General features: G+C 42.4%; 1 protein-coding gene across 1 annotated transcript; it reads left to right on the top strand.

Annotated features, from left to right (window-relative positions):
• On the top strand, nucleotides 1–7,255 carry tm2d3 (TM2 domain containing 3). Its single transcript, XM_030415462.1, has 6 exons — nucleotides 1–186; nucleotides 754–855; nucleotides 4,432–4,592; nucleotides 4,767–4,941; nucleotides 5,659–5,734; nucleotides 5,858–7,255. The coding sequence occupies exons 1-6, from the start codon at nucleotides 81–83 to the stop codon at nucleotides 6,021–6,023; spliced, it is 786 nt and encodes a 261-aa protein (XP_030271322.1). The 5' UTR covers nucleotides 1–80; the 3' UTR covers nucleotides 6,024–7,255.
• The last annotated feature ends 4,196 nt before the right edge of the window (nucleotides 7,256–11,451 follow it).

Raw genomic sequence — 11,451 nt, 5'->3', positions numbered from 1 at the left:
TGTCTCTTAGCACTGCTGTTTGACGAAGGCTTTTTTTCCCACACAACCTGAACGCATCGTCCACTCGCTCTGCCGCAACAATGGCCACTAGCTGTCAGATGTGGCGACCGGACAGAGGACGGTGCTTCAAAACCTACGGAATTGTTACCGTTTTGTTTATGGACCTGGTCTTACAATGTGTTAACGGTATGTTTAAGGAGCTAGTAATAGATTCACGCCTGCTCGGCTCGCTTATATGGCTAACTCGTATGTGTGTTTGCTATTTGCCGTTAGCTTCCTCCCACTGTGTTAGCATCAACTGGCTAGCTAACGAGCTAGCTAGTTAGCAACGAAAACAGTGACTAGCGCAGATTGATTGAGGTGTTTGGTTAATACAGTACGCAGTTCAGTACATAGTATTTATTCTATGGTCATATGCAAGTTAACAGTCAGTTAAATGTCCTTGCTAATTTGCAAAACGTGTGAAAGCTCAGGTGAATTGAAGTTAGCGTTACTATTAGTCAGTAACGTCAGCTAGCTTACCATTAGCTAGATGTTTGATTTTAAAATATCTGATTTTTTTAAACTATTCATACGTTTTAAACTTCCGTGTCATATTTATTGGCGTGTCTGTGCGCTGGTCTTGACATAACATTGTTTCCACGATCAGCACAACACGAATATAGCTTGTTCAATATCCATGATTATATCAGATGAATGAGTTGGACTTAAAATGTATATATGTATTTATTTTTTTGTCTGTTTGCCTGTCAGGGTACCTGAGCTCTCCTCATGTTGGCCACGAGCTCTCCAACACCAGGGATGCTAACCATGGACCCGTCATCACCAGCCCAGTGGTCCCTGCTGCAGCCTCAGGTAAACACACCAGTCATTGATCTACATTAATGGCATTCAGTGATTGTAACCTGTTACCAGAAACTGATTACAATGACCAAATATGAATCGAATCAGTCCACTCTTGGATTGATTTGTAGCATATACCTACAAAGACATGCAGCAGTATCGAGTGTTGTAGGTAACTTAAATCTCAGGTTAAGAAGTTGTTGATATTTCAGAATTTATTGGAATCAAACATACAAGCTCAGGACCCTCACAGCATTTTCCTACATGAAGTTGGTGTTGCAGTCTAAATTCTGCAAATCTGTGTTTTATAGAGTTGTAACGTTACACAACAATCACGGTTCGATAGGTACTTGGGTTTGAGGTCACGGTTCGGTTCATTTTCGGTACAGTATGGGAACAAAATGCAAAACGTAAATTTGCTTTTTGTGTATTCAGAACTTTTGTAAACCAACAATTTATTGTAACATACAAAATATGAAAATAAAATAAAAAAATAGAATACGGTTGTAAAGTGCTGCCTGATAATAAGTTAATAAATTCTCAAATGAACAAAATGAAATAATGAAATATAAAATGAGCTTTCCAATGAGTAAAATATTCTCAAACAAAAACTATATGAAATATTATAGAAATAAATTCCTCACAGCTTGTTAAAGGCTTTTAACAAAACTTTTCCACAGGTAAAGTGCAGCACGAACAGTTCCAGCATGTAGCCTGTTCAGTTTTATTCAGCCTTCATATTTTTTGCCAGAAAGATTAACTTGTCCACATTCACCCATGAGTTATTTGTGAGTACAGGCTTTCATTACGAAGATATAAGGACGACAATTTGTACTTTTGGACGATTTATTGACAGTCATGTTGTTTAGGGACAGGCATCAACACAGTCACCTACACTGTCACTGTGTGCTCTGTAGCACTCGTCTAACAGTGGTTTGCAAGTCGCAGCCCCCAGCCGCCGGCATCTCCGTGTGGAATAGTTGTGTTCAAGCCACGTCAAAATGAATATACATATACATGACTAGGATCGATGAGCAGGGCGATAGGAATGTTGTTCCTGGTTAGCGGAGATTGCAGAGGACCCCTCTCGAGACGGGATTCTCAAACCACACAGGGACCCTCGCTGGTAAAATGAACACCAGTTAAACTGTCACACCAGAAACATGTCTTTCTCCGTTGCAATATTTAACCAGGAAGCCGAAGTGTTCCCAAGCAGGAGACTTCAGCGACAAGAGAAGGTCTTCAAGCTCTGTTTTCTTGCTAGCATTAGCCATGACGTAAACGGGCTGCACGTGTAGCTGCAGGCGGGAAATAAACTGTACCGAACCGAACGTCCTGTACCGAAACGGTTCAATACAAATACATGTATTGTTATACACCTAGTGTTTATCTATACATTGGTGATGCACTGATATATTGGCTGAACATCGGTATTGCCGGTAATTGCATTCGATTTTCATGCTAAAAGGTCAATATCTACGCTCAGTAAATTGTGGTAAAAGGGTACAGTAGAAATTTACCATGATAATAAGAATATAGAGAAAGTTATACACCGTTGACAGGAGCTACTTCTCCTCTCAGCTGTCACATTTATAGGCGAACTATGGCTCTATCAATGCACAAGTCACCTCTGATGGAGAGCGAACATTAATGATGTCTGACCACAACTGCTGTTATGTGGGGAGTTTTTTTTTTCCAAGTCCTAAAAACAGCAACACCTGAATGTGGTGTGTGTGTGTGTGTGTGTGTGTGTGTGTGTGTGTGTGTGTGTGTGTGTGTGTGTGTGTGTGTGTGTGTGTGTGTGTGTGTGTGTGTGTGGGAGGAATGTAAGATACTGTGGCAACACCACAAACCTTGTTAAGCATCTGAGATGTTATCAGAATACAGAATATGATAAGGTTATGCAGCAACGGTAGAAAGAAGACGAGGACAGAGACAGACTTCATTCACTAGCCAGGTACAGAAAGAGAGAAAGTGCAGCTATCGATGGGTTTCATCGCTGTGATTCAGGTCTGTCCAGGCTGCGGCTCATGTGCTGATCCAACAGTTACGAGCCTGGGTTTTACTTGGTATTAGATCAGGAAGGACACAGGAAGGAAGGACGGTGATTATTGCTGATGTTTACCTTGTAGATTACTCTCATCCTCTCAGCAAACAGGATGACATTCAACGATGGCAGTGGCCGATGTTTATCTGTTGTGTCATCAACTTTTCGCCGGCACATTAATGAGATACTGGTTTGTGACAAACAGGCCATCAGTTTGTAAGACCACTTAAGAAAAGTTTGTATCATCGTCTAAGTAGTTGTTACTTTCCAGAAAAAAGAATCTCAATATTTTAAAGGTTGCTTCATAAATTTCTCGCGTGGATATTCTGTGTACTGTCTAAATATGTTGCATTTTGGATGTAGTTTTTCAGCGTGATTCAACAGCAGTTGAGTCTAATATGAGGGAAGCTTGTTGCTGGTGATGTAGCCTATTGAGAGAAACTAAACCAATGGGGTACAGAATGACATTAAACTAATCAGCTTCACTTATGACATTGTTTCCTAAAAGCTTAAGTGCATTATTGCATTTACAGGAGGGACAGGATGCTACAGAACGTCTCTCTCTTACTCTTTTTGTCAGTAGATGGAAGGGGTAGTGTCTGTGAATGCTCTACATGAGATTGTCCACTGATCTTGGATGGAATTTCTCTCAGATGGTTAAAATAATAAAAACACTTGAAATTGGGTCACCAAACAAGAAGGTCCTAGGTTAGAATCCCAACTGGGGAAGGCTCTTTCTCAATGGAGTTAATAGTTTACTCTGTGTTGTGTGAATTTCCTTCTTCTTCTTCTTCTTCTTCTTCTTCTTCTTCTTCTTCTTCTTGGGCTGAGTGACTTTAAAACAGTCAGTTCTTTTGTATCACGATGGTTTCTTACTTTCTCTGGCACAAAAGGGGGAAAAAATAACAGAAACATAATAAACAACAAGGAAAAAGCATTGGCTGTTGTTTTTATGTTGTTTTAAACACCAGTATGGGACCAAAATGTCATAATATGTGCACCTACTGTACAAGCACTCTGATTCTGTCTACATTAAATGTGTCTGTGTTGAATCATACAGACATGACTTGAAAAACAACAGTAGTTCAGGTCGGACTGATCAACTTAAGGATCTTTAATGTTTTTAACTTGGAAATATGTATTTTCATTCTCACCATCTGTCACAACGAGGAGAACTCTGCTCTCGGGGAGTCGAGGCTTTGAAGAGTTAAAAACTTTTAGCAGAGGGAAAAAAATCCACAGTCGCTGGCCAGCAGACAGCTTCAGTGGAGCAATCAGCAGTGAATGGCTTCGCTCAAGGACTCTCTGATGGCCTTTTAGTTGAGGGCATAGCGTTAGTCATTTACCACCCACTGCTTTATTTTACCGATTTGGCAAGAGATTCAAAGGGATGTGGTCGCAACCCCCCCAATACCGCACTCATTACTGATCCCAGACATGAGGTCGTAAAATAAACTTTCACCGGAGCTTTGTTACATCACATCGATTACTCCAGCTAGATATGGAATAACTGTGACTCCTTTGTGTTTGCTGTTTTTCAGCGTCTCCTGCTATTGAAGAGAGCTACAGCTCCAAGTGTCCCAGCGGGGGACCGTGCAGTCGCCTGCCAGCTGATTGCATGCTCTGCAATTACCATCACAACTGCACCTACAGGAAACCAGCCAACTTCACTTGTAAACCCAAAGAGGGGGTTCACTGTATAGTGAGTCACGGTTCATATTGGGATAAATCTCAGTTGCATGAAGCGTAGAAGATTTATGCGCAGAACTTTATCCTTGTTTAGCTAATCGATAAAGATTTGAAGTAACTGCTCTCAGGTGTTATTGTGGTAATAACAGCCGCTGATCGATGACCTGCTGCTTTTTTGTGTTTGTAGGGCGAGTCAGGACAGAAGCAGACCAACTTCGTTCTCACCATCAGCTGTCAGTTCTGCTGGCAGCTGGACCCGTCCCAGTATCGCTGCTCTAATTCTACCAACTGTATGACGGTGTCCTGCCCACGCAAGCGCTACAACGCCACCTGTGACGTCTTAGACCATGTGCATTGTTTAGGTACGACGAGTGCTCGGCTGTCAAACCTGTTTGGTTTCATTACTTAAACTGCGTCTCAGTCGGACGCTGTAGGCAGGTTTAGGTTATCTATCTGGGTGATGATGACCTCGATCATGATAGTTCAGGTTATCATCCACATCTTGTGTGGACAAAAGTAAACCAGTTGTTCTGTGCTGATACATATTTGAATGCATTCGTAGTTGTAGCATCACTAATCTAAAAGTAATACTGTGGAGTAATTATTGCCATGTGGTTTTCAGTCCTTGTATGCAGGAATTGGAGGACGATTAGCTTCCAGTCTTAACAACTTGCTAATTGCACTGTTAAGGTCCACCAGATGTAAATCAGGCTGATCACATTTTTACATTTAACTGTTGATTTTGCAGCAGAGAAATATTTTTAGAACGAGTTCGCCGCCAGCTGACGTGTCCATTGTGTAATTTTTTGTTAGTCAGTTAGTTAGAAAGTCTTGTGTTAAAGTTTAAGAGTATTAGGTACATTATTACACAATCTAGGAACCTAAATGAAAACTAAAAACACTGTATTTTATAAAACAATAATGTCAAATGTGTTTTTTTGTTGTTTTTTAAAAAAAAAATCTGTCTGCATGTGTTGTACACTTGTTGCCCTGGAATGTTGTTGTGGTTTTAGTTTTGTGAACTTGTTTTTGAACATCTGGACCACCGTCTGTCCACTGAAAGTCTTTTTCTTCTGTAGGTAAGAGACGCTTTCAGAAACGATTATTCTGTAACTGGACTGGTGGATACAAATGGTCGACAGCGTTAGCGCTCAGGTAAACCTGCTACTAGTATCTCAAGAGTCAGGATGAGAAATGAATCCTCTTGAATCAGGATGTGTGCTCTAAATGTGTCTTTGACTTTGTTCCATCTGTGTCTTGTCTCACATCTCTCTGTAGCATTACGCTTGGTGGCTTCGGAGCAGATCGGTTTTATCTGGGCCAGTGGAGAGAGGGTCTGGGCAAACTCTTCAGCTTTGGAGGCCTGGGCATTTGGACTTTGATAGATGTTCTTCTGATAGGAGTCGGTTATGTGGGACCCGCTGACGGTTCGCTCTACATCTGAAAGCAAAGCTCTGGAGACGTGGCTGGATGGTGTCGTGCCCTCTTCCGCCTCACACCGCTTTCGCTCTCCAAGATTGAATATCTGAGATACCGTGTTCTTAGCACGTTTGCCTGCCCAAGCTCACTGTGCAACACGTCCTCATCCCATCTGCTAACAGGCAGGAAGTGTTTTCTTCATTACACCAACGGTGACTCTACCCACACAACCATCAGATCAATCCCAATCACTCTGCCGCCGTCTCCTGTTGAGATTCTGCAGATGGAGCTGTGCGGGGCGACGAGCAGCCAGTAATTACGTCTATCTTGTCGGTTTGACTTAACTGGTGGTTTGGCTCCGTCATGCTGGTATATAGATAGGTTTGGTTTCCTGTGGAGCGGTGCTTTCACAGACATCCTGTCATCTGGGAGCCGTGTAGCTTTTCCCTTTATCGCAAGGTAAATGAGTTATTTGGGGTCAGATGGTTACCATGGCTACATAGCTTTTTATGGTGGCACTAGACAATAGACAATAGACAATAGAGAGGTTTTTATATATGTATATGAAATGAGCATGAAAATGTGCAGGGGCTCTCACTGACAACAGACATCTGTTCTTGTGGATGATTCCAACGGTTTTTACTTTATTTCGTCTGCACGTTGAGTCAGCAGTGCAGGTTTACTGTGAGAACTTTGCCCTGAGGTCAATATAAATGATACCGTTACTTCTCAAAAGCTCAATCAAATGTTTGAAAACGAAAGTTTGCTGTTTATGTTCATACGTTCTACAGAAAGATGAATAACAGCTGCTGTGTGTTGAAACTGAAGCTGGTGGAGAAACAGGAAGAAGAGCAGGTGAAACTGGTTTCTGTCATCTTTCACTGTAACATGTAGTCAGATATTTTTGCCAAATGCACAGTTAATAATCTCTCACTGTCTAATGTTTGTGTATGAAAAACATCGCGACACTTAAAATGCATTGCACTAGCAGACTACAGTTACTCGTGGTTTCCTGTGTTGGAGATATTGGAGATATCCTGTGAATGCAGCTGGTATTTTTCCTCAAACATCATCAATCTTCACATCGTTGAAAAAAAAAAAGAAAAAGAAAGATCTCCACGTTTGTATGCTAAGATTTTTGCACTCATCTCTCACTTCATGTAAATATTTTCTGTTTTCAGTGTCGAGTCATTTTAATCTGTTGGAACACTGTAAATGACATTTTTTAAGTTATGTAAATAAAATTGTGAAATATCACACGTGGTGTTCAGCTAATTGTAGTGAGCAGTTTCTTAAAAGTACCTTTGATACATGGAGTTCTGATGAGCCTGTGGTTGGAGGTGAGGAGAGCGGCACCTCCTTTAAATACACAGCAGGAGCCACAACAGCTGTTTTTCATGATTCAGGAAATCTCCCCGGATCCAGGGAAGAATTGATAACGGGGGTAAAATGAACAAGCTGAAGAGACCAAACACAATTTTCACAACCGTCTCCACCACATCCTGAAAGGGAACACATTTCAGTGTTAGAAGAGGGGAAATAAAATGACTAATGTGGCCTTTTCTTTTGTGTTTATAAGTAATAAGTAATGTTTCGTTCTATCATTACCTTTTTAAAAGGAAAGGTCAAAGGTCAACACTCGGGCAGGACAGGTGCTTTGTCTCGAGGAGACCATCAGCTCAGGCATTCGGCTCCAGCGCTGCTCTCCTCACAGCTTCTCAAAGAATTCGGAGCTCTATTATTAGCCGAGGTCATTTTCACAGATGTCTGTGCTTTTCCTCGTATTGAACACGGTGACTCTGAGCGGAGCCGGCAGCCTGCGTTGCCAAAGCACGTGTGATAAACAAGTGCTGCTCCAAAGGCCTTTGAGCAAGGCACACTAAATGTTCCACAGAGATCCGTTGAATAGCTTTTTTTTCGCAGCTGCACTATTGAACCCATCAATTCATGCAGATATTACTGCTGCTCCTGTTACATAATATGAGGGGAGAGCAAACAGAAATCACAGGGGGGGAGGTGGAGGGGGGAGGGGGGGGGAATAATTTCCTTTCCAGTAACTTCTTGTTTTTTGTGTCGACCGCTCCAATTGGCTGCTGTGCTGCGAATCTGGTGTAAAATTTACTCCACCCTAATTCCTGTTCCTCAAATTCAGCGCCGCCCCCTCACAGCCACGACAGCTCCCTCCCACTGACTGATGCAAGTGTTTGTCACGCTCCTCTGAGTTGAGGAGGAGACTCCAAAATGCTCACCTTTATCCTGCAAGAGGGATTTTTTTTTTTTTTTTTTTCCTCCACCTTTTGGAAACCCGTAATTTGGTTATTGACAAAAGGCTCCGTGATCCTGCATCCGCAACACGCTCCCTGTGAGCGCGGCTGCCGGCTGCCACGGCATGACTTCAGTTTGTCTGAATCATACTGTGGTTTTATGGGTCGTAGTGCTGTGTTATAAATTATGTAATGTTGGTAGAAGACTTACAGTATCACACAAAGTAACTTCTACAATGTTAAGCCCGATCGCAGCTCTGCAAAGTCTCCTCATGGCCGAGCCGTCGCTTAAACAAACTAAACTCTTCTTTGTTTTCGTGACCGGATAAACAAACTGACCAGCAGTATTTCACACACTGCTCTACTTTGTTTACACGCGGCGGACCCTGCCACCTTTCCAGCTTCAAACAGTGTCCCGTGTTCCTCTGAGGACAGCTTGTTTATTCACTTATTAGAATTCTGAGCTTGAATTTCTTCTCCAAAACTACACAGAGTCCCTTTGATATGTGATCTGATCACCACATCTCACTTATTATGGGAAATTTAGGCTAAATAGCCAAAATGACTGAATTAAACAACTTCTCTCTTTTTTTCTCACAGATCAAAGCCTTCCGCCCAATTATGAATAATAGCCCGAGTGGTATTTGGTTTGGTCATTATCTCTCTTTATGATATTCCCATTTGCTGCAGATATGAAACCATCCTTAAAGGTAATTATACGGAACTTCTTCTTGCGAGGGTAATACTTTAATTTTGTGCTACTTATCCCAAACACTCATTATTCACATTCATCGGGAGTTTAGCCGACACGCGGTCCGTCAAACACGGAGGGTATCACGACGTCCCGGTTTTGACTTGCTAATGATGCAAAGAGGAGAACAAAAGTTTATTCATCCTGTCCATTACGCAATCCCACTTAGTCCCAACGCGCCTCTGAATTTTGGAGCATCGGCTCTGACCCCTCCGTATCCAACACCGCCTGACATACTGCGTCCTCTCATTATGCCCACTCCTACGGAAGATACCAGACAACAAAAAGCGGATGAGCAGAAAAAAAGATGCATCCAGCGTGAATTTAAAAGTCTAACTACTCCGCGAGCGTCCAGCTGGGCGAGCCTTTCTCTCACACTTGGACGGTTGCTAAGGAGCCTTTTTTCCGAATCCACCTGAGGACATGAAAGAAATGTCAGCGCCCATAAAAAGTAATTTGCCAGCCGCGGACCTTGTCCTTTTTGTTTTGTAACACGACGACGGAGTAATTATTCTGCTTGCGCTGATCAGCAAAGAGGACGATTCATGACGCCGATGTGAAAACAAAGCTCCACATCGTCACCTGAACTAGGAACAAACAGAGAACACGAAATGATTGATTGCGTAAGCGCCCTGTGCCGACGTAAAATCAGCACTAGCGAGGCCAATATTGTTTTTAACAGCACACAATTAGTCGAATGGAGATCACCTGTGTGTAAAGTGCTGTCTTTAAAAGCAGATTTCTATGTGAGGAGAGCCTGAGTGAGAGGCCCACGGACGCTCAAAGAGCCACGAGGCCGCGGTCGAATGATCTTTTTTCGCTTTGGAAGATTCTCAACTCTGAAATAACCCAGAGGTATCTAAGTGGCAGCTATGATAAGAGCTGTTAGACTAGAGTGTTACAGAAATAAACCCAACAACCCAGAGCTAGTTAACATTGTTGAGCTTCTGGTTTGCTCGTTATAAAGTCAGTGGGTTTAGCCTAAAATAAGGTCTGTGGTTATCACTAAAGATGGCTCGTTTGCGAACGAATCAGTTTGAAGGAACGACTCTTTAACGCAAACGAACTGACCAGATTCCACTTTTCACTTTGTTCGTTCTTTCGTTCTCACAGACGAGTCGCTGTGTTGTTCGCTGATTAGTTATCAGAGTGGTGAAGAGGACTGAGAGACAGCCAATCGTATGCCGAGTCTAGGACACTGTCGTCGGATTTTAGCCAATGAGAAACAGGAAAGCATAGCAACCGTTTCCATGAAGAAAAAAAAAACAAACATTTCGTTCGTAGCTCATCGTTCTCGTTCGGTCCAGAGGTGGATTTCATCAATCGATGTCGAGATTCAGTTCCTGTCGGTCAGTTCGGGAGGAAGAATCGTTCATATTGTTCGTTCGATCAGTCGCGTTAGCTTTTTAATTCTAGCAAATCAGTTTACAATCTGAAAACCAGAAAACTGAGGTGATCTGTGAAGAACGAAAGGTGTAAGAATCAGAAGCTTGTGTTTGCCGCAGAGATTATTTTCGGCGTTCATCCAGAAATCCCAGATGCTTTTTGTTGAATGGCGCGATGCTAACTTCTTATTTTTGTCTGTTAGCCGACAAAAATAAGTAATCTCTGCGACGCTCTACAGAGGACGACAGCAACGAATCCTAAAAGCTGAAATGGGTCAGAAGCATTTCTGAGCTTCCGGTTTGCCGGTTAGATGTCTGAAATAAGGTCTGCGGTCAGCACAAGCTCGGGAGAGTTTTACGTTTTGTTTTATGACATCAGTTTATACCCAACATCTGAATTATAAAGCATTTTAGGTCTTTAAACACGCTATTGCTAACAAGTAGCTAAATGAGACGTACTGAAGCTGTCGGGGACGTGAGGACTCATCTACTCACTAATCCATCTTTACGAGTGGACTTTGGTTATTTCAGCTATTCGCACTCAAACTCTAAAACATGTAGATTGATCGATTTAAGTGTTTTCATACACTAACGTTAGCTTTGTACCTCTGGCGATTTCTTTTAAGCCGAGTGTGTTCAAGTGTCAGAAACTTGTGTTTGTCACAGTTTATTTTCTGCAACAATCCAAAATGTAATTAAAAAAACCTAACAGGCTTTTAGCTGAAGCATCTGGACGAGTGTTTTTAAGAATTAGAATTTAACAACAGTCTTCCAAAACTGAGCTTTTTGTCCGTCATGCATACTTCACCCTTGGTGCAACACTCAATCACTGCATTTCCCTCCCAACCCCGTGGGAGATGGTTTAATTTTCCAGCATGACAAAACAACCCCAAACAGAGTCGGAGCTCGACAGGAATGTTCTGTATTCAAAATGACAACTGTCCGGTTCAGAAGCCGAGACCTCAATCCAACGAAGGATCCGTGCCGAGACACTTGTGGCCTCCTCCGTGCAACCTGACGGAGCTGGAGCAACAGACGAGTGTCCAGATGTGA

This window comes from Sparus aurata, chromosome 4 (genome assembly GCF_900880675.1).
Source record: "Sparus aurata chromosome 4, fSpaAur1.1, whole genome shotgun sequence".
Lineage (NCBI taxonomy): Eukaryota > Metazoa > Chordata > Actinopteri > Spariformes > Sparidae > Sparus > Sparus aurata.
Note: the sequence above shows the minus strand (reverse complement) of the source record. Positions and strands in the feature narration are given on the sequence as shown.

Excerpts from the sequence above, each read along its gene's own strand:
- tm2d3 (XM_030415462.1), top strand. The coding sequence starts at position 81 with ATGGCCACTAGCTGTCAGATGTGGCGACCGGACAGAGGACGGTGCTTC. Across the intron at positions 187-753 it reads GGTCTTACAATGTGTTAACG|GGTACCTGAGCTCTCCTCAT; the intron begins GTATGTTTAAGG and ends TTTGCCTGTCAG. Across the intron at positions 5,735-5,857 it reads TCGACAGCGTTAGCGCTCAG|CATTACGCTTGGTGGCTTCG; the intron begins GTAAACCTGCTA and ends ATCTCTCTGTAG.